Source organism: Durio zibethinus, chromosome 23 (genome assembly GCF_047325235.1).
Source record: "Durio zibethinus cultivar Kanyao isolate XHJ-2024 chromosome 23, ASM4732523v1, whole genome shotgun sequence".
Lineage (NCBI taxonomy): Eukaryota > Viridiplantae > Streptophyta > Magnoliopsida > Malvales > Malvaceae > Durio > Durio zibethinus.
The window spans coordinates 8,876,360-8,898,656 of NC_143184.1; the positions used below are offsets into that span (position 1 = coordinate 8,876,360).

Here is a 22,297-nt window from a genome sequence, read left to right on the forward strand (position 1 = left end):
TCTCTTATAATTTTAAATATAAAAAAAAAATCAATAATTTTGCTAAGGTAGGTGTAAAAGCTAATATTAATGAACAAAATTTAATTTGGACCTCAAAGACCAACTGTGGAGAGCTTAGGTTGCAGGAAAGATTAAAAAGAAAATGGTTAGTAGGTATGAGTAGTTATTCATTGAGACCATTTACACATGATGCATTAAATAACGGGCATTAGCATAAACTAATGGAGTAATTGTTTTTTATTGTTTCTTTTGATTTAATATGATAGTTGCAATTTTAAAATCCAATAATTATAAAATAATTTTTATTCTATTTTTGTTTGGAAAATAAACTGATGGCATAAAAAATGTAATTTCATTGTTGTTTTAATATATCAACACCATAAATATCTTTCAACCCCTAAATTTATAATTTTATATTAAAACTTTTGACATCATATGGCAGTGTTGATCTTGATAGGTAACATTTATTTAAAAGTAAAATGTAAAAAAAATTTAAAAAAAATCAATGATTTGAAAGCATAAAATTTTATGATATATTTGTAAACATTGTAAGTTGCAATTTAATCATAGTATTTTTTATTTTAAGTGAAGAATATTAGTTAATGCATTAATTTTAAAATTTAAAATTATTGAAATTATTTAATTTTTGTTAAATTTAATTGAATATAATACAAATGCGAGTTATTTGTTAATAAATTAATATTATATATTTATAATAATTATAACTAAAATTAATATTATTGCAAATTAAAATTCATTTAAAATATAAAAAAATTTAAAAAATAAACCTGTAATGTCACGTGCCTATTTCTAGGATAAGAGATATTCCAATTGATGAACCGTGCGGGTGTGATGACATTTTTTTTTAATATAACAAAAGATAGAGAGATATACGAGTAAATAATATAAGGGTAAAACGGTCATTTATGTTAAAGTTTTTTTAATTTTGTGGGAAAGAAGGCATTATTGTCCAAAAGGCTTAGTTTCGCCCCAAGAGAGTGAAGGGTAAAACGTATCCGTGCTGAACACACCAATGAGGGACCATGACGCAACCCAAGTCAAGACGAAGCAGCAAGTTTCTGGCTACCAAGACTGACCCACTTGACTAAAGGGCTTTGCTGCTTGCTCTGTCTTGGTCGTTGGGCTCAAGATTTTTTCTTTTTTTTTTCCTTCCCTTTGTTATTTGTTTCATGTGGCTTTCTATTACGTGTGAAAAAAAAATCGAAAATTAATTTAAAATTATAATATTTGATTTAATTTAAATAATTTTTTATTCAGATTAACTTTAAATATATTAAATTCAAACCAAATTTTAAATTAAAAAGTAAAAAATAAAATCAAATTATATATTTTTATTAATTTTATATATTTTTAAATTTTTATAAAATAAAATAATTATTTTATATTTAAATTTATTTAAATATACTAAAAATCATATTCAAATAATATATAAATATTTTAATTTTAAATTTAAAATTTAATAAATATAAAATTCAATTCAAATTATATAAAAATTTGATTCAAATTTTAAAAACCATAATTATATTCATTATTCAAAAATTTTAAACTCATTTAAATCGTTATAAACTTACTTTTCATCAGGTTATCTTATACATGATCCATACATTTCAAGATCTAAATCAAAAATTCAAAACTCAAGACCGGGCAGTCCATATTGATTTATGCGCCTCTAATTCAAATAAATTTCTACTTGCAAAGAGCTTTTAAAGAGGGAGTGGACCATCAATTTAACTTTTTTTTTATATATATATAAACATGTTTCATGAAATGCACATACTAATGCCCCTAAAACCTTAAAACTAACGAACATTGGAAAATTGCAGCACTCTTAGTGGTCCAAAATGGACGTGTAGAGACAAATTGAAAGCAATAGGTGAAAGTAGGCAATTGTCACCCTTTCTACTCAAAGAAAAGGAGAGTTGGAAACTGGTCAAGGAAGTTAAAAGCAAAGCCATAAAAGCAATTTATAATCAATTAAAAAAAATACAGTAAATTCCATTTATGCTTTTTACTTTTACAATCAATACCTGAGATGTGCGTCTTTTCAACAGCTCCCTAATTATGAAAGATGCAAAGCAATATCAGGCTAAAAGTCACACCACCATCTCTTTGTAAGCTCAATGTCAAATGATAAGCTTTATTCACAGAGTATAATTATCAGATTGAAACTTCTAACCGGTGGCAGGAACATTAGAGTTAGCCAGTTAGAAGCCAACGTCGAAAAAACAAATGAGCAAAAGCCATGGAAAATTTTTAGTAGAAAGAGTAGAAAATATGCAATCAATAAGCAGTAACGAACTGAGATTAAATATAATATATGATGTTTTATACTCCTAAACAAAATTAAAAAGAAAGAATGTAACTCACTTAACATCTCTAAGCATTTTTCAAATGGTTAATGCAAAAATGTTGATTTGTTTTTGTAAAGAACTCATATATATATATATATATATATATAATCTCCAACCCACTGAAGCAAAAACCCGGGGTTGCCTGCCGCCTAATGTATGTATACCCTAGCCACCCAAACTATCTACATTCTACAGTTAGCAGGTGTTTACCAAAATTAGTAACCAGTAGCAGCAGATCCTCAACAGAAGAACATTGAGCCTGCCACTTTCTTATTCAACCTGGGAAGGTCTTGAATGGGGATACTTCCTCCAGATGTCGTGTGTGCTGAAGATGTTTCTGACAGATCCTCAAACTTCAAAAACTGTCCCATCTGCTGTGCAGCAAGGTGGGCATAGCAAATAGGAGCCACTGGAGAAGGAATAAGGGGAAAAAAACCAAGATCAAGAAATAATAATGAAAATAATGATTAAGCTAATTGATAGAAATGTCTTTCTAACCATGAAACTAGGGTAGGATACAGGGAAATTACCAATTGAGATAGCAGTTGTGCTCCTTTGGTATCTGCATTAGGTAAAAAGTTATAATAAACAGTCAATTGCAAAGGTTTGGTACCTTCTCCAATGGTAGATACACAGATGGAGAATGAGAACTTACACGTATGACAAAGACTGGATAAGATTCTGTAAGTCATTAGGAGAGAAGCCTATCTCATCAAGCAAGACATGGTAATGAGCTGGCCTAGATGTTCCCTGTTATAGGAGAAACAATGCAATGGAGTTGGCAAATTTTTTCCTAAAAGTTGGTATAATATTAACAGAATAGGCACAGTAAATGTCAACCAACTGATATGTATGTACATGTATATATTCAGATCAAATGAAATACTACCACATTTTTCATAACATTGGATGGATATCAACCAAAAGCTTATTTAATTGCCAACCAAAATAGATAAAATAGAAAATACCGATAATATTAGTAAGCAATAGAACTTACAATCATCCCAGCATGAGTACACATGTAGAAATCATAGTTTCTTGGATGCACAATTTCTGTGTCCACAACTGTTCCTGGGGAGGAGAGAAGGAGAGAGTAAATTAACAAAGTGTCAAACTAGATAAGAAAATTAAATATCAGGAGCAAACCTGGAGGAACATTTTCAGGGGAATTAGCTTGGAATAATTTAGTGTAATGATTCTTTTGACCAACAATTACTGTGAACTTGGGAACATCAGTCTCCCCCAGATGCTGATAAGCCTGTACAATGGAAGTTTAACTATCTAAGAATTAACTATTATATCAAGAAAATAAAAAACTGTGAACCACCTCTTAGTCAAATCTGAAAACCTAAAAATGCTCTGGACAAGAAAGCCAGACAAAGGCACTAAAACATAGCACATCCAACCGCCCTCTAAAAACATCAATGAATGCGCAACTGCAACCCTCCCCTTCCCCTGGGAGATGGTGGGTGTAGTGATAAAAAGATAAGCTAGAGTCCCAGAACCTACCTTAATGATTTGCTCCAGCTCAATGTTTAAAACTTGGTTAAATTGAGACTCACTTACTCCATCCCTATGAAAATTATCAAAATCAATTATTTAGGCAATGAAGTATTATAAAAGTACACCAGAATGAAAAACAAAAGGAAATCCAAAAGCAACCTATCAGATGCAATGATAAATAAAAGGCATAGTGACCATCTTTAACCAAATATGAATAAAATTGTTTAAGCCAGTACTGCAAAGTGTATATGACTGGTTCATACAAGAAATATGAAACAATGATTTCCTTTTTTTGTTTCACATCTTAAGAAACAACAATATAATCTCTTGCATACAAACCAACACGGGCACACAAACAAAAATAAAATACTAAATGGCAACTTTACCCCCCACTCCATTGCTGAACCTAGTGTACAAGCTTAAAAAACCAGTAAAAGGACGACATGCTTTTTTTCTCATTTTTTAAGGTCTGAGGATACTTCAGTTCCAACGATCTAACTCTTGTTCCAAAATCAATGAAATAAAATGACTGAAAATCCACAAACATAAGAGTGTACAAACCTGAAGACAATAATCTGTTTTGGTTTGTGACCGTTACTCGTCTTATAGAAATCTACAAGCAATTCCCTACAAATAAACAATTTTGGATTTACATTAAGCTCAAAAGAATATCCATCATTTTACTTTTACAATACCAAAAAAGCCAAGGTGACATAACATTCCTGGTGGTATCAACTCAGCATGGCAAAATAAAGTTAAATAAGTAATAATGGTGTGTCAAATATTGTAAAAAATAAAATCTATGACCAACATACCAGTACCATCTAAATTACATTTTTAGTACATTGTAATGTTATTCATTCTGGCATTTAAAATTAAATAAGTATATAACATATAATAATAAAGAAATGACTTCAGAGATGGATTGAAAAATGTTGATTATTTCATTAACTCTGAAAATTCATCTTGATCTTGTTTATGAGAGAACCACATGAATAGAAAAGTTTTCAAAATCATATAAAAATAAAATCAAAATATTATATTATATTATCATAAAATTATACTTCAATAATCCATATCAAAGCCCTCAGAGGTAGAGAAGAGCAATCACCACATATGGAGTTCTGGATATGGTTTTTTACTAGACTACCTGATAATACCATCATCATTATTTCCATTTGGTAATGGCTTATATAAAGCTTCAATCATCTCCACCTTCGGTGATTGTGTTCTCACAGATGCTCTGTACCTTGAAATCAGAGGCCAACAACGCGAACCAACAACCTGAAAGTTTACGTTAGAACATAGTAGCAAAAATTAGACTATATGGCATATCACCAAATAAAGGGAATAGTTATAATACTTTAAAAAATATCAGAAATTAATTACCGCAGCAATTGATGGGATATCTGATCGACCAGGGGAGCCATGAGAAACATCCATTCCCAAAATCATTGTAGGAGTATCTTTAATCAATGGGAGATTTGAGGGTTGCTCTATTTCCAACAAAGAATTGATGCCTCCAAGCTATAAATAAGACAGACAAGTGGTAAAAATCATGGAGCATTGGAGGGGTAGATTAACATAAAAGTTAAAACAATTCTTTAATCTCATATATTTAAGATTTACCTTTGAATTGATTTTAAGGAGTACATTTGTGAGGTACTGGTCATTAACTTTTACAGGGCAAATGCATTGTGTGACAATTCCAATATCACAAAGACATTTTTTCTTCCAAGGTCCTTGACAATACATGGAAAATGTCAGTAGAATAATCAAATAAGAAAAGAATCTCAACAATAACAGGGAAAGCCTTACCATAAATATCAGAGTTCTTCCTCACTGGCAACACACATAGAATGAAGTCAGGAGGGCCAGGAAGCTTTGCTATAATCTGCTCAAACATTGCTTCCACTCTAGCAGCAGGGCTGGCTTGAGCAGCTTGTCTATCCTCCTCAATCAATGTGTGTGGGCGTTCCATTTCCTTCAAGTATGGATACATTTGTACAAGGAAGACAGTTATGGTAACCAAGTTAAATAGCAGTATAATACAAAACAGTCAACATATGTCATAACCTACAATGCCCTTGTTTCTTGCAGAACTGATAAGATCCCTTGAAATTCGACTGATGTCACAGCGGGCAGAGAAGTTGACAACAATCCATCGTTCAATATTTTTTGGATCCAGAAGTCTCTGCAAAAGGATGGAAGGTAAAAGAACTATAAATATAAACTGTTAAATAAAATGCTATAGGAAAGTAAACAGAAGTAAGACAAACTCTGAAGCACAGAGTTGCTATCAATTAAGATCGAGTCAAACGCTGCTAACTGTAACCTAAAAAATGAGGGATAAACAAAAAATCTCTCTCAATGTACCTTGTTGTTAAAGTTCCACCGTCCATTTCGTGGGATGCAATCCTCACGATTACCAACCTTCAACTATTAATGACAAAAGAAAACTCATTATAATGAACCCACTAAACACTTTAAAACTAGGGTACGATCTCTTGCTCTTTTTCTTTCTCCCCAACATAAAGAGAGCAATAATACATACCCGTGGAGTCTCAAGGACACGACCCTTAACTTCTGTCAATTCCTTTCCAATGGAAATTCCACATGCAGAAAACACAGGGTCCTCATTGAATTGGTTGCTTCTCAAAGCCTGCCAGGTCGATGAAGCATAAAATTGTGGCAGTCAATGCACTATTACACAAATGCATATATGGCCACAAGAATGACAAAGAAGCATACATGAGTCAGAGTTTGTATTCTATCCCGAGGCTTTTGCCTGGATCTTTCGACCAGGGTTGCTCTTTGATTTGAAGACAATGCTTTTGTATACCGCTGAAGTGAAACAAGTGAACAGAGCTAGTTCACCACAAAAATTAAACATCAGGATCTTAGACATGAGTGACAACTGTGTAGAATGTAATAAACTAAATCACAACTATCTATCAAGCATAAAAAATTGACGGACCTCTAGTGGTAAATAGTTAGGCCGTTTTGGTTTACCAACATCAAGGCATGGCATGTTTGCAGAATATGTAAGTTCTATGCCAAGGTGTTTAGTGAAATACTCGTACACTGTGATCTCAACAGTCTGCCCCTCACAACAGTCACCATTTTTCACTTTCATTGGGAAGCTAGGAGAAATAAAAGACAGAAATAAACCAGAATTATAAATTTTTCATGGAGAAAGAACACAAATAGAAGTTATAAAAAGGAAAGTCTCCAGGGAATGGGCACATACTATTGCTCAGAACATGGCTTCTCACTCAAACCAATTATTTTAAATTCCATATTACGGTGTGTTGTTTTAATCCTCATATTCTTTAACATTCGTTTGGCCTGTAGAATTTACACTATGTTTAATTTTCAAGACAACAACTAATTTTCAAGACAATAAGTAATGGAGAATACTATTTGCTGTTTAGTTATTTCTTAACTTCAGCCAGAAATGAGCATCATTCTCAAAACGAATATTATTTACATTCAGGTTCAGTTTTAGAAAATCCATCACCGGTCCAGGCTTTAGAATCATTGTTGTAGATACATCTGCGACAAAGGTTTAAAATTGGAAATGTTAACCAACAAAATGATGACGAGAATAAAAAGCTTTCAGATCAAAGTTTAGATAGAATGAATAAAATATACCCATATTTAGAGACAAGCCCCCTTGAGTGGGACGAAAACTGGAATGGAAACCCCGCAGACCCAATACCCCTCCTCCCACATCAACATAATTCTTTGAATCATCTCGAAAGAAGGACTGCCTCACCAAAAGGCACCCCCTATAAATCCAAAATAGAAGTTCAAACGATACAGGACCAGCAATACATACAGATACGCACATGCGTACAGAGAAAATGATTAAGATTAATATTTCAGAATAAATGAAATCATAGGAAAGAAAATTAAATACCGGTTAGCGGCTTGTTGCCTCAGAATGATGTCAAGCACTCTCAATGCATCTTGAGAGCTATTATCTGACTCAACTCCTTTGAGGGCAAGAGATATCGACTTCAAAGGTATTTTAGCAGAATAGCTTAGTTCCATTTTGTAAGTCTTTGACTGGAAAGAATGTTTTATCCGCTTACCAGTCCCAACAGGGCTCCCATCACCATCAGGATTCCTGCTTTCACTACCAAACAGTTAGTGATTGCAACTAAAATTTTTAATAACCAGATTCTAACATATTCAAAAGCTAAAATCAGTAAAGAAGAGTAAAAGAATATACCGTTTTGCGAATGACTCCTCTAGCACTATTGTAAATTCAAATTTGTTCTGTGGCAAAGGACCCACTGTATACAAACTCTTCTCACCATCATATGCAAACCTTTTCCCAGCAAGTTCGGAGGAGTATGTTTGGTAAAGCTTATCAACGAGTTTTCTCCCAATCCCCTTGCTTTCAACTACTTTATCTTCTGAAGAAATTGTAACCTACAAAGTGTATGTTAGTGAATATTCATCCTTGAAAGTGAACTTCCAAAAACAGGATGGAAAAACAAAATAAACCTACAGTATACTGGTAAAATACTGCATCTGTGGCATTGACAGAAACTTTGAAGTGATTGGCGAGCAGGGATATTTGTTGTCCACTCATCCCAACCCCACGCCTACTAGCAATAGAATACTTGTGAGGCTTCATTCCATCTGGATTCACATTGGATGGTATTGTTAGAGGTGGGTGGGGCAGAAATGGGGATTTACCTGCTTCTTCAGCATCTCCTGCTTTCTCCATCTTGTAATCAACCAATAAGAACATTAGTACTACATTAATAGTTATGTAAGACCACTAATTAGCAAATATAGCAAACATGCAAACAACAAATATATTAGACTACACAAATCTTATGGTATGGTGAAATGTCAGAAAATTCACAAGAACACAATGTTATAAAATAAACATTGCTTTGATTTGTTGAATGGCTTCGAACAGATAATAGGAACTTGTGCTTTCTTACAGTATTTAATATTAAAGCCATACATACTCAAGTAAGAAATCCACAGAATAAAATTCATCCTCCGAATGAAAAGTGGATAGGAAAAATAAAGAGAAGAAACTGTATAAAAAAATAGAAAACGAATGATAAATAAAACCCCTAAATGAGAAACTAGTTGTCCAAGATTACAAAATTTCACAAACAGCATATAAGATTAGATACAGATTATGACCAACATAAAATCTTACAAAAAAATTTTCCAATGACAAGGCAATGCAATTTTGTGGTGAAAAGGAAGGCAATATTGTTAATAGAAAGCAAAAACAATCCTGAATATTTTACCTATGAAGGCAAAGAAAAGAAATTGATACAGAATTTCATACCAAACTAAGTTTGGCAGGGTGAAGCAGAGGAGCCTTTGCCACGCTCCAGCCCACCCCCCCTCCCTTTTCCCAGCTTTTTTTTTTTATTAGTGAGTAGCATGAACAACTTAATGAGTCAACTTTAAAACTACATAATTCTTAGAACTGTGAACAAAGAGCATTACATAACTAAACATGAAATAAGCCCAGAAAACATTTTTCCCAAATTAAATGTTAGATGAAAAACAAAAAGAAAAGTAGAACTACTAGATGTTGATTTCATAAGTTTATATACTGTTAATATGCAACTAAAATCATACTTTTCTTCTAAAACCAAAAAGTAAAATTCAAAAAAAAGAAAAAAAAACTTTTATGGAAAATCCTTGAAGGGAACACAAAACCATTAAAGAACCAGAAAGCCAAAAATAAAAAATAAAAAATGCAGATTAAAACATGTAGATAGCAGATAAAGGAAACAACCACACCCAATAGGTAATGTGCAATCCCACTAACCCAGCTTAAAGTTTTATAAACTAAAATTGGAAGAAAAAGGAGATAAAAACCTAAAAGGCAACCTTAAACAATAAGAATGCATAAATAAATAAAGCCAACATTCTCTTAGCGGTACTGGCACTCAGTTGCTCTAAACTCAACAATGGAGGACAAGCACTGAGGGGGTGAAACAAGGGCAAAAAGAAAAAGCATAGATTTGTTTAGTGAAATACAGCTTTTATTATCCAATAACAACAAACTACGAGCTTCTCTTAATGGAATATTTTCTCTGATTAGGGTTTTTTGTACGGATTAACAAAATCATTCTAAAAAAAGTCAAAATCGCTTTGACGATGATTTAATATAGCCAAAATCAAAGGGCATTGTCCAAGGAAATAGCTTGCTAAAGGAGTTAATTTTTTAACATCAAATAGAATTAAAATACGAGATAAATAAGAAAAAAGATAATAGGTTTTCAGCGATTCATAAAAAAGCAGAAAAAAATAGTGATAAACTTATAGGAGAGTCAAAGACAAGTTTAAAAATAATTTTTTTCATAAAAAGAGCCTCAAATTAAATGAGAAAGTAAAAGAAAAAAAAAGTCTGAGATTAGCCGAGAAAGTGAAAATAAAACAGAAAATCACTATATAGCTTACAGCGAAAGAAAGGTAAAATTTAAAGCAAAAAAATGAAAAACACAAAAAAAAAAAAAAGAAAAAGCTATCAGAGTAATAGACAACAATGCAGTTCAAAATCGACATAAAAACACTCTAAAACAGCAAAAAAAAAAAAGCATAGACCAAAACATTTGAAGCAACTAAAGAAACAAGAAAAAGAAAACACGAAGCCTGACGACCGACGATGACAGAAACGAGAAAGACAGGAGAAATCATACCGTAAAGCAAGATTTCTAGGGCTTTTTATGCGGAAAATACGAAGGTAGAAGAGAACGAAGAGTTGGGTCCCCGGCTCTGAAAAGAGTGAGTGACAATGGAGGGAAAGACTCTCAGCTTAAGACTGTGTTTGGATCGAGGGATGCAAGCGAAAGAAAAGGAAAGATAAGGAAAGCAAGAGAATGAGAAGCATTGTTACTTTGGGGAAAATTTTTAAATTAAGCTAGAATGTCCGTGCTATGCTACAAGAGGTTTTACATATATTCATAAAAATATATATTTTTAATGTTAAATTCAAAAGATAATAAAATATAATTAAGAGTATTTATAATTTGATTTTAATCTAATTAAATGATCAATTGATTTAATGTTTGTTAATCAATTTATTATCGAATTAATTTTAGTATGTTAATAAAAATAATTTTAAAATTTTTTTGAATTTTTTATTAATTCGATCCAAATTTTGAATTAACTAAATTAATTGAAATTATAATTAAAATATAATATAATTTAAATACAAAATAAAAAAATTAAACGGATTATTTAATTTCATAAGTTATTAAAATTTTTAGCATAATATTTTGGTATTTGAATATTTTATTAGATAATTTTATTTAATTTATTTAAAATATGAAAAATTAAGAATTTAAAATATAATTTAACTTAAATATATTTTTTATTTGATTAACTAAAAAAATTAACTGAACTAATCGAATTAAATTTAATCGATTAATTTTCAAAATTCATAAATTCCATTAAATTAACGAAAATAAAATAATATAATTCAATTAATTCAATTTTAAATAATTCAATTCAAAATTAATCAAATAGACCAAATCAACATCCTTAAATATAAGGAAATTTTTATACATAAAATCAAAATAATTCAAGTTTGAGTTTACAAAACTCTAGATTTATCCATTCAAAAATTTTACAAACTTTAAATCAAATCATTTACCTACACTACTTAATAAATTCTAAATCTATCTTAGATTTGAGACTACGTAACTTTAAATATTTCCGTTCAAAAACTCTACGCTACTCAAATTTACAATCTCAAGAAGTTATTATTTATTTTAAATAAAATTTTCTATCAATTAACTTTTTATTTAAATAAAAAATTTTATTAATCTGCTCAAATCTATTGGTTTTTTTAACTCTAACAACTTATATTTTTTCTAAATTATTAATCTATTTTCTAACCGTAACACACCTCTAACTATTATGAAAATATTAATCATAAATAGTTAGATATAATTCTAAAAAATTAAAAATAAAAGAAAATAAATAAATTAAATGAAGGTAAAACATTTTACAAATATGCAAAAAGTGATTGACAAATACTAATATTGTAATTAATAAAAATAAATAAATCAAACATTAAATATATATTATACATGATTGATGCAAAAAAAAAAAAATTAAATTTACATTTTTTGTAATCCATTACACTAATTTAAAAAATTAATGAAATAGTTGTTTAGTAATAATCTAGTTCTGCTACCAACTTCTTCTATCAATCCTCTTTAGAATATATCGAAATAAATGAGTTTTAAGCCAATGCATCTCTTTTCAAGGTCGTCAAACACCACCTCAGCAAAGTGCGTATTCCTACATTTATTGCATTTCCCAACAACCAAAACCTTAACATTTGGCCAAGGATTACATTTCCTATCTCCAGATTTTTTTTTTTTTACATTAATCAGTTGTACAAAGAGTATTACTTTATATATTGTCACAGATAAAAGAAAGAAGGAGAATTGTACTTTTTATTCACTTTTCTAATATCTAAATTGGTTAAAATAGAGCAAAAAAAATTTAACATATGAAATCTCTTCATATATTTTATATATTTTAATATTTTCTTTCCTTACAGTTTTTATTGTATATTGACATTTTCTTTTCAGCTTTATTATTATTATATTAACATATTTTATATTGACTTTTTTTTTAGCTTTGTTTTTATTATATTAACTTTTTTTTTAGTTTTATAACTTAGTCGCATTTTTTGGGCTTTTTACATATTATAACTTAAAATTTTTTTATATTTTTTTGAGTTTTTTTGCTTTAAAAGTAAATTTGACTTTTTTTGTAATTTATTTATTTAGTGTGATAATGGATATCAAAATAAATATATTATTTTTAATTTTTTAACTATTAACTTTAATGGTCAAACTATAATAAAAAATAACTGTTTGTTTTATAATATTTTTTTATTTTTACATTTATCTTATAACAAGTTTTCAGAAGAAAAACATTTAGTTGTTTTTTTACCTTTTTTTAAAAAAATTTTCCTTTTCCTTTGTAATATTTATGCAAATCCCAAACAAAACTTAAGCAAAATAATAATATCTTTACCTTTTATGGGAGCTGCATTAAAGTAAAGCGTTTTTCAGTAAAAAGTGTTTAACACTTAAACATTTGGGATGATCTCCACCGTTGAACATGCATCAAAGTTTTTTTAATTGATCAGAGTGAAGGGTTTTTCAATGTAAAGTATTTAACACTTAAATCTTAACATTAGGGATGATCTCCACCGTTAAACTTGCATCAAAATTGATTTGATTAATCAAATCTTATCTTTGGAGCCGATGTTTGGGTGATCATCTCTGTCCATCAAAGTTGATTCACAAGGCAAGAAATTTTAGCAGCAGGAGAACATCAATTACAAATTTATAACCATTAGCGTCACTAACATGATATCATCCATCATCTTCCTATTGCATATATAATTATTATATTAACATATTATACATTGATTTTTTTTTTAGCTTTGTTTTTATTGAATTAACATTTTTTTTAGTTTTATAACTTAATCGTATTTTTTTTGGCTTTTTACATACTATAACTTAATTTTTTTAATATTTTTTTGAGTTTTTTTGCTTTAAAAGTAAATTTGACTTTTTATGTAATTTATTTATTTAGTGTGATAATGGATATCAAAAAAAATATATTATTTTTAATTTTTTAACTGTTAGCTTTATTAGTTGAACTAGTAATAAAAAATAACTGTTTGTTTTATATTATTTTTTTATTTTTACATTAATCTTATAACAAGTTTTTAGGAAAAAAAACATTTAGTCGTTTTTTTTACCCTTTCTTAAAAAAATTATCTTTTCCTTTATAATATTCATGCAAATCCCAAACATAACTTAAGCAAAATAATAATATTTTTACCTTTTATAGAAGCTGCATTAAAGTAAAGTGTTTTTCAATATAAAGTATTTAACACTTAATTTTAAACATTTGGGATTATCTCTGTCATTAAATTAGGGGTATAAATGATATATTAATACTCGTAAGTCACTCGAATTTGATTCAAAAAAAACTCGAATTCGCTCGATTATTATTAAGTCAAGCTCGAGTAACTCAACTTACCGATCGAGTCAAGTTTGAGTATTCTTATATCCGATTCGAGTAGTTCGCGAGCTTAATCGAGCTTTTATATTTAAATATATTTTTATTATTTTAATTAATAAAATATCTCGAATTCGAGTTCGAGCTCAAGCATAAATAATCGAACTATTTTTTAGTATATGAATCAAGCTTATTTTTATATATTAATCAAGCTTAATCGAGCGAGCTCGCATAGCTTGATTTCGATCACGAATTGAGATCGAACTGTAAAAATGAAACTCGATCGAGTTTGAGCTGAGTATCGAGCCTCAAGTTGGAAGTCGAACTCGAGCTTCTCATTATATCGGCTCGACTCGATTACTCCCCTACGTTAAACATGCATCAAAGTTGATTTGATAGATAAAAGTGAAGGGTTTTTCAGTGTAAAGTGTTTAACCTTAATCTTAACATTTAGGATGATCTCTACCATTGAACATGCATCAAAGTTGATTTGATTGATTAGATCTTCTCTTTGAAGTCGATATTTGGGTGATCCTTTCTGTCCATCAAAATTGATTTACAAGGCAAGAAATTTTAGCAGCAGGAGAACATCAATTACAAATTTATAACCATTACCACCACCAGAATCAATATCATCCATCATCTTTCTACTACATATATAATTATTTTCATTATTATTAATTATCATAAATCCTTTTATTTTGTGCAAAAAAATCTTCATAAATTAAGTAACAATATGATACATAACATTGCCTACAACATCCTCATGTAGTAGTTCTTGAACAAAAAAATAAGGATTAACAAATAACACAAAAATGGCCTTATTACAAAAAGAACCATTACATAGATTTTTACTTTCATTGACAGCCAAGGCATCAACACATTTGTTGCTTTTTTTGAATATGTGCAGCATCTTTTGGTTATCAAACTCCCTTGGGAGCTTCGTATAATCAAAGATAATTGGTTGAAGAATAGGGTTAAGAATTGAAGACATTTTAATAAAACTCCATTCCAACATATCATAAGCTTTTTCCAAATCCAATTTGATTGCCATATACCCTGATTTACCATTGTTCCTTATGAAAAAAGGTATCATTTCTTAAGCAATGATTACATTATCACAAACCGATCGATATGCTCAAGACTGCTGCACTTGGGAATAAAAGAGATCAATGTTTCATTAAGCTCCTCTGACATGGATGTAGTTTGGAAAATGTGTGAGATTGTTGTACATATCTTGTCTTTGACAATGTTTTAGCATCTTTGGTAAAAGAAAGAATAGAGACCATCAGTGCTAGAAGCTTTGCAAGGTTTGAAAGTCCAAACAACTTTTTTGGATCTTTAACCAAGTCATGGGTTGCAAAACTCTTCTTGGTCTTGGCTCGTGAGGCTAACTAGATGCCTAGGTCCTTCCCCTAACTTAAATGGGCTAACAACATACTCAGTTGTGTAAAGCTATTGGAAATGATTCTGGACAATTTGGCTTATTTTCTTAGGGTCAATGATCCATTCCCCTGGCGAGTTAATAAGCCCAAAGATTCTATTGGATCTCTTTCTTATGATTGTTGACATGTGAAAGAACCAAGTATTTTTTCCCTTTTAATAATCCAATTAACTATCTATTACAATGCCTAGATACATTTCCTATTCTTGATAATTTGATTAAACTCTTGCATTAAATCTTTTTACAAGTCCAACAGGAATTGATTTAGGGCACTAACAATTACTTTTCAATTCCAACTAAACGGGCAATAATCCTTTTCTTTTTTTTGAAAAACATTGCCAAATGAGGTTTTATTCCATCTCTGCATATCCATTTTAAGTGCTTCCACAGTGTGGGCTAATGATAGGTGTTCTTGGTTCCAACTGTGTTGCACCAAAAGTAAGAACTCCAAATGATTAAACCACATGTTTTTTAGTCTAAATACTTTTGGCCCTTGGCCAATTGTCATTGTTTTGAGAGATAACATGATAGGATAATGGTCCGTATAAGTTCTAACCAAGTGAAGCACTTTAACCTCTGGAAATAATAAGCATCAGGATGGGTGTCATGATATATAAATTCGTGGACCTATCACTAAACATAGATTAAAAGAATCGCCATTAATGTTTTTTATTTAGGTATGATTGATCACCTGACAGAATCTGTCTCATTTAAAAATGAGTTATAAGATTAATTTAAGTATCTTTAAATAATATATTTTTATCCACAAAATCATATTTTAGGTTCGAGAATATGATTATGCGTGAAAAATGTTATAACACCCTCACAGCACCCATATAAAGGATGGTACCAATTTGATTTCAAATTATCAAAGCTTTATTATTAAAATTTTACCAAATCATTTAATTATTGGAAACTAATCATAAATTTGCTCCAATAATTTCGTAGTAATTTAAGTAATTGTTTCACCTTAAGAATATTCATAAAAACTAGTGTCTCATTCTGAAGAGGCTCCATCATCGGTAGGGATGGCATCGGGGCGGGACGGGTCGGATTTTTGTTTTCCCCGCCTCCGACCCGAAGCCTTAGTGCTTCTACCCGATACCCGACCCGTCCCCGTTCGGAGGTTTTAGTGAAAAATCCGACTCCGACCCGTTACAAATATTATTTACCCGAATAAAATCCGACCCGACCCGTTACAAATATTATTTACACTGCAGGGATTTTTCAAATTTTTTTTTGTTCTTAAAGAAAAAGAAACCTGAAAAGATTCCTGGAAAACCTACAATCGTAGCTAAGGTTTTCCGATTCTGCAGGGCATTACTTTGTTCTTGAAAAGTTACAAAACCAATTTTTAAAACATAGCCTTTTTCAACTCCTTCATAGACGCAAAAAGTTTATCCAAAACCCCTCCCATGGTTTGCAAGCACATGGTTTGCAACAGAACATGGTTTCGAAAACAGCACATGGTTTGTAACAAAACATGGTTTGCAAGTTGCAACAGAACATGAACCAGAACAACCGGTTAGCAGAGTTTCAGCTTTGTCTGAAATCAAAATTGAAACTATCCAAGTCTCTGTAAAAACTCAACATGCTCGACATAACATTAACAGTAGAGGGTAAGGAGATGATTTTGGCTTACCTCAAAACTGTTGTCTGCTGGTATCCTGGCACTGTGGAGATTACAAATGGTTGCGACTCGTCTGTCTTTCTGTCCTGTTAACTTTACTCTTTCTAGCTTGATGGCTTTTTTTGTTGAAATAAAGGAAAGATTCGAAGGAAGAAAGCTAAATAGATGGAAGTTAAATGGATGAAAACAGGTGGGATGGCTGGAATTGGATAGGTGGATGAGAAATTTTGAACAAATCGAAGAGATGAGAAGGATAGGACGGACGAAAAACAAAAACATTGAAAGCAATCGAAACTCAGAAACCCAAAAAAAAAATTACATATATATATTAAGGGTATTTTAGTAAATATCTCGGGTCGGGTCGGTTTGGGTTTCATATAAACCCAACCTCGACCCGAAACCGAAATTTCAAAAATTAAATCCGACCCGACCCGACCCGAAATCCGTTTTTTAAGAAAAAACCCGACCCTAAATTATCGGATCGGGTCGGAACCCAACGGATTCGGGTAAATTTGCCGACCCTAATCATCGGGTTCATTAAATATATTTTATTAAAAAAAATCAGTAGAATCTTTCAATAATTTGGTAATATTACTTTGATACAAATCTCTCAATAATTTGGTGAGATTTTTTTATAAATTTATTTTCAAAAAATGTATTAAATATTCTAATAGTTTGATAAGACTTAATTTAAAATACAAATCCTCCAATAATTTTATAAGATCAAAACAAAATATTTTATTAGCAATAATTTTTTACAAAAAAATTGATTTATGAGATTTTTTAATACTTTGATAAAATTAAAAAAAATTAAATTCATGAATAATCTTTCAATAGTTTAGTAGGATTCATGAATTTATTTTAGAAAAATATTTTAGTTATTATTTTTAAATAAATAAATAAAATGAAATTCATAAAGGCATTTTTAAAAAATAAATAATAAAATTTTCAATTTAAAGCAACGAGTAAAATAATAATTAAAGATGAAAATAATAATAATAAGTAAAAATAAAAAATCTAAAAATAAAATGAAAATAAGATAGAAAAAGTAAAATAAAATAAAACCAAAACAAAAAATAAGATAAAAGAAAAAAAAAAAAGAAAAACTTATGATCATGTATGGCTTAAAGCACAGACCTTCACACGGGTCACCGGGTTCATGTAAAAACTTCAAATTTCAACTAGAAATTTCATCCTAAACTCAAAAAAAAATTTAGACTTGAAAACCCAATAGAAATCCCGAAATCAAAAGCTAACAAAAAACCCTAACAAAAATCTCATAAACTCAACAGAATGTGAAATCAAATTTATAAATTAAAATTAAAATTTAAAAAACCTAAAAGCAAATCAAATCAAATTCAAAACGAAATAAAATCACAGAACCCAAATAAAAAAAATCCATAATTTTCTTGAATGATTCCTCCCCAAAATTAAAAAAAATTTAAGATCCTTAGAATTTTTCTTTTTTCTTTCTTTTTTTTTTTTTTTTTTGGTGTGCAGTTGATTGATGTTTATATAGGGTTTTATACTAAAAATTTTAGATATTTGCATTGAATGGAAAGGATTACAAATCTGATTATGCTTTAAATTGATTTTTTCTTGATTATTTTTAAAATATGTTTAATTAATTTTTAGAATTGTCTCGATATTCCTTGATTTTTAGAATCCTTCAAAATTCTCCAAATTAATTTTGACTTTGATTTCTTGATTTGATTTCTTTTTAACATTCTTTTAACATTTAAAGAGATCATTTTTAGCCTTAATTGTCAAAATCATATTTGATTAGTGCTCAAATTACTCCACATTCATTAACATGATTTATGATAAAAATTTAAAATCAGATAAATAAAAGACTGAAAGATAAAAAGATAAGATATAAAAAAAAAAAAAGTAAGAAATTGAACAATTGAGCTTCAATCGAATCTAAGCCCAATTGATTTGAGTGTCGAACTAACTAAAGTATCTATAATGGGTTTGTAAAAGCAAATCTGATCCTTCTGTATCAATTCTATTATTTTTCTATTATTTTTCCATGTGAATTGTTGGCCAGTAAAGCCTAATTCTATAAGTTGACAATTATTTAAACAACCATGGAAAGCTCTAAACCTAGAAATGGACATAGGAGGTGCTCATTTCTTATCTTCAATTCCTAAAACTAACCAATAAAGGTTATGGTTAGTTGTTACAATCTTAAGTTTTTCCAAAAGTAATATTTTCCCCTATATCTATGGCTGACATAAACAGCGAATAAAAGCCAAGAAATATTGGAAGATCTTACCTTAACTGTTGCATGGATTTTCTATTTCATTACACAGAAGTCACTTAGATCCACTAGGTCAGACTTTTACAACAACCAAATTCCACATTTGTAATCAATAGTCATCGCGTTTTTCCAAGCATCAAAAGGAAGTTTGTCAATAATATGGTGAACATTTTCCCCTTACACTTACTTTTTTGTATTGATAATTATCTTAGGGCCATGTATTTCAACAAGCTTACGAGTTATGTGAATGAATTTGAAGTTTCTCATACACCTACAATTTTATAAGAGAATCGACATTGGTTGAATGGAAGAGTTGTTACTCACAAACAGTCTTTGGAAATGAAACACAAACTAGTCTTCTCTCAGTATCCAACCTTGTGGGGTTTGCCTCTTCTTCGAATACATTTTTATCTTGTGCATGAAAGTCTTTTCCTCGAACAATGTTGAAGAGCTAAAGCATACATGAAATTATCTTGCATTTAGATTTACTTTCACCTTTATTACTATCACTTTTGAGTTTTTCATCATGATTTTTAATGCATAGGTAGCTAGTTGCACTTTCTGAATTGATAAAGTCCATATTGGGGGATTCAACTTTTTTTTTTTCCAAGAAACTTTTTGAAATAGTCTTGAGCTAGAATCTTTCAAATTTTGAACTAGTTGAAGGTAAATTAGCAATGACATAATTTGAAGAGTTCTCTCTTGTTCATTCCCTACTACCTATTTTATCTTGTTTTTGACTCGACCCCATAGAAAAACTAATCAAATCTGTCTTTAGTCTACTTTGGGCTCTAAATATCAACGGCTGACTCTTCAAGCCTAAATAAGAAAACTATGTGAAAGTTTAATGTTTGGTTATGCACTTGGTTTGAAAGTGGAGACTCTCTTATTGCTTATAAGTTACATCATTATTCAAGCACTCTTAGGTGTTCCTTCTTTCTCCTTCTTTGTTTCATGTGAAACCTCGTTCGGTTATTTCGATCATTTGGATGAAGTTTTATCTTCAATGCCTTTTAGATCACAAGTTCAAAATGGGGATCATGTTGGTTTATTCTTTTTTATAAAATACAGTGATAGGATGTTACAGCTCAATTTTAAATTTATCCTTTGGTTCATTTTTTTACTTTCCTAAACAGTAATAGTGTCAAATGACATTTTTTCCTCTTTGATAAAAATAAGAATGTTTAGGTTACTATTCACCTATTCTATCCTGGTCAATAACCTTGACACTAAAAAAACTTTTCATCATATGGCTTTAAGTTGACATGTCCTAGAGGTGGGTTTGAAGAGGATTCTCCTTTATCTCCTTTGACTTTCGCTATCCATTTATCTTTTACTATATTTTGTGTAACTGACTCTTTTGTGGCTTGTTTTCTATGGATTTGTCCTTTCCTATCAACTTGAGCAATACCTTTTCCTTGGCTTTTGCTTCCTTATGCTATAACCTCAATTTTAATTCCAAACTCCTGCTTTCCCTGTGGGCTTAGATTTTTCCCATATCTATAGGACCAATAAAATAATTTGAGATAAGTAGATTTTTCCCATATCTACTTATCTCAAATTATTTTGTTGGTCCTATATACCCTTGGTTCTTAGCTTTTCCTATTGTTTCATTCTTCATCACTTTACTGTGTTACCATTTTCTTTACACCACCATTAAGGGCCAAAACCATCTTTCTCTATTTTACCTTTCAAAGTAGTGTTGTTACCCTTCATTTATGGTTATTGTTACTAGCTTTTTACTTCAATATTCTTAATCCACCGATCTTTTAGGCAAAAATCTTTCTAGTGTCCCAATCTTTCACATTTGAAGCAAATAGTGCCTTACTTTCATAAACAATTATCTATTTATTTTTTTTCACTTTAATATATCTCAATAATGGTTTCTCCAAACTCATTTAAACATAAATCCTAGCATACCATCCCTTTTCTCCAGTGAGGGTATTATTGAGATTTATCTTGAATCTCATAATCGTGCATCAAAAGTTAAGTGAGTTTGAGTTTATTTTGTATCTCACATTAAGGGTTTAATAAAAGTATAAGGGATTTTACCCTTATAAATAAGATATTTTTATTTTAGTTTGATAATCTCAGATAGTTAAACACCAATACAATAGTTAGGTGAGTAAGCTATTAAAAGATGTAATTGAAGTTTGGGTTAAGTTTTAAGTAAAGAATTTTTAATAACTTTTTTCATTTCAAAAGTCTCTCAGTTATAAAGATTTATTTATTAGTGGATTAGATTTGAAGTAGGTCATTTTGAGTTGGGCTGAAACAAATATATTTGTGTGTTTTTATTTTTTATTTAAACTTACTATTTTGTTTGTAGGTGCTGTATGTGCATGTTAATTTCTCAATAAGTGGTATCAGAGCTATAGTGATCCCTAATAAGTAGTATCAGAGCGAAGTTTAAAGTTTGAGATTTGTGAGAAGAAGAGGCAGGCCCAAAAGATCATAAAGTAAGTATTTCAATATGTCTAAAAAAGGTATGTCTAGTATGTTTATGTCAAAATTTGAGATTCCATTATTTAATGAAAAGAGTAATTTTATATTATGGTAAAGTATGATTTAAGATCTGTTAGTACAACAAGAGTTGGATCAGGTATTAGAGAGTAGTAAGCCTGAAGGAATGTTTGACGATAATTGAAATATAATTAAAAAAAAGCTATAGTACTTTTAGATTGGCATTAGCCCTAGACGTAAAGTATAGTGTATTGATTGAAAGTACTCTAAAGAGTTTGTAGTATAAGCTTGAAGGTATTTATGCATTGAAGTCATTAACTAACAGATTATATTTGAAGATAGATATGTATTCTTTGAAGATGAAAGAAGGTATGAGTCTTCATAATCACCTGAATGAGTTTAATAGATTGGTTTTTTAATTACTAGTAATTTCTATTGATAAGTTAAAAAATGAAAAAAATGCTTTAATTTTGCTGTCATCTTTACCCAACTCTTACAGGTTTTTAGTTTAAACTTTGTTGGTGGGTAGGTCTACTTTGAAGTTGGATGATGTAATTTTCCTGTTACATGTAAAC

General features: G+C 30.0%; 1 protein-coding gene across 5 annotated transcripts; it reads right to left on the bottom strand.

Moving 5' to 3' along the window:
* Positions 1-2,305: 2,305 nt before the first annotated feature.
* On the bottom strand, positions 2,306-10,793 carry LOC111314544 (protein argonaute 16-like). Of its 5 annotated transcripts, none has more exons than XM_089752617.1 (23): positions 10,568-10,793; positions 8,395-8,616; positions 8,113-8,315; positions 7,798-8,007; positions 7,530-7,666; positions 7,321-7,430; positions 7,126-7,223; positions 6,853-7,018; positions 6,627-6,743; positions 6,430-6,537; positions 6,252-6,314; positions 5,956-6,069; positions 5,694-5,859; positions 5,505-5,617; positions 5,265-5,402; positions 5,026-5,159; positions 4,437-4,502; positions 3,882-3,945; positions 3,519-3,630; positions 3,370-3,443; positions 3,028-3,122; positions 2,903-2,934; positions 2,306-2,781 (listed from the first exon to the last, which is right to left on the bottom strand). In XM_089752617.1, exons 2-23 carry the CDS (start codon positions 8,614-8,616, stop codon positions 2,612-2,614), a joined length of 2,712 nt encoding a protein of 903 aa, XP_089608743.1. In that variant the 5' UTR covers positions 10,568-10,793; the 3' UTR covers positions 2,306-2,611. The 5 variants fall into 5 exon arrangements, with proteins under 5 accessions (XP_089608743.1, XP_089608745.1, XP_089608746.1 ...); XM_089752619.1 differs by lacking the exon at positions 10,568-10,793 and having other exon boundaries at positions 8,395-8,491; positions 8,586-9,245; XM_089752620.1 differs by lacking the exon at positions 10,568-10,793 and having other exon boundaries at positions 8,395-8,494; positions 8,586-9,245.
* Between the last annotated feature and the right edge of the window lie 11,504 nt (positions 10,794-22,297).

Bases quoted from the DNA above. Each gene is read 5' to 3' on its own strand.
- LOC111314544 (XM_022916000.2), bottom strand. From the start codon at position 8,640: ATGTTCTTATTGGTTGATTACAAGATGGAGAAAGCAGGAGATGCTGAA. The intron at 8,316-8,394 runs GTAGGTTTATTT...TACACTTTGTAG, and splicing joins CAGTATTTTACCAGTATACT to GTTACAATTTCTTCAGAAGA. The intron at 3,444-3,518 runs GTTTGCTCCTGA...TCTCCTCCCCAG, and splicing joins CCCTGAAAATGTTCCTCCAG to GAACAGTTGTGGACACAGAA.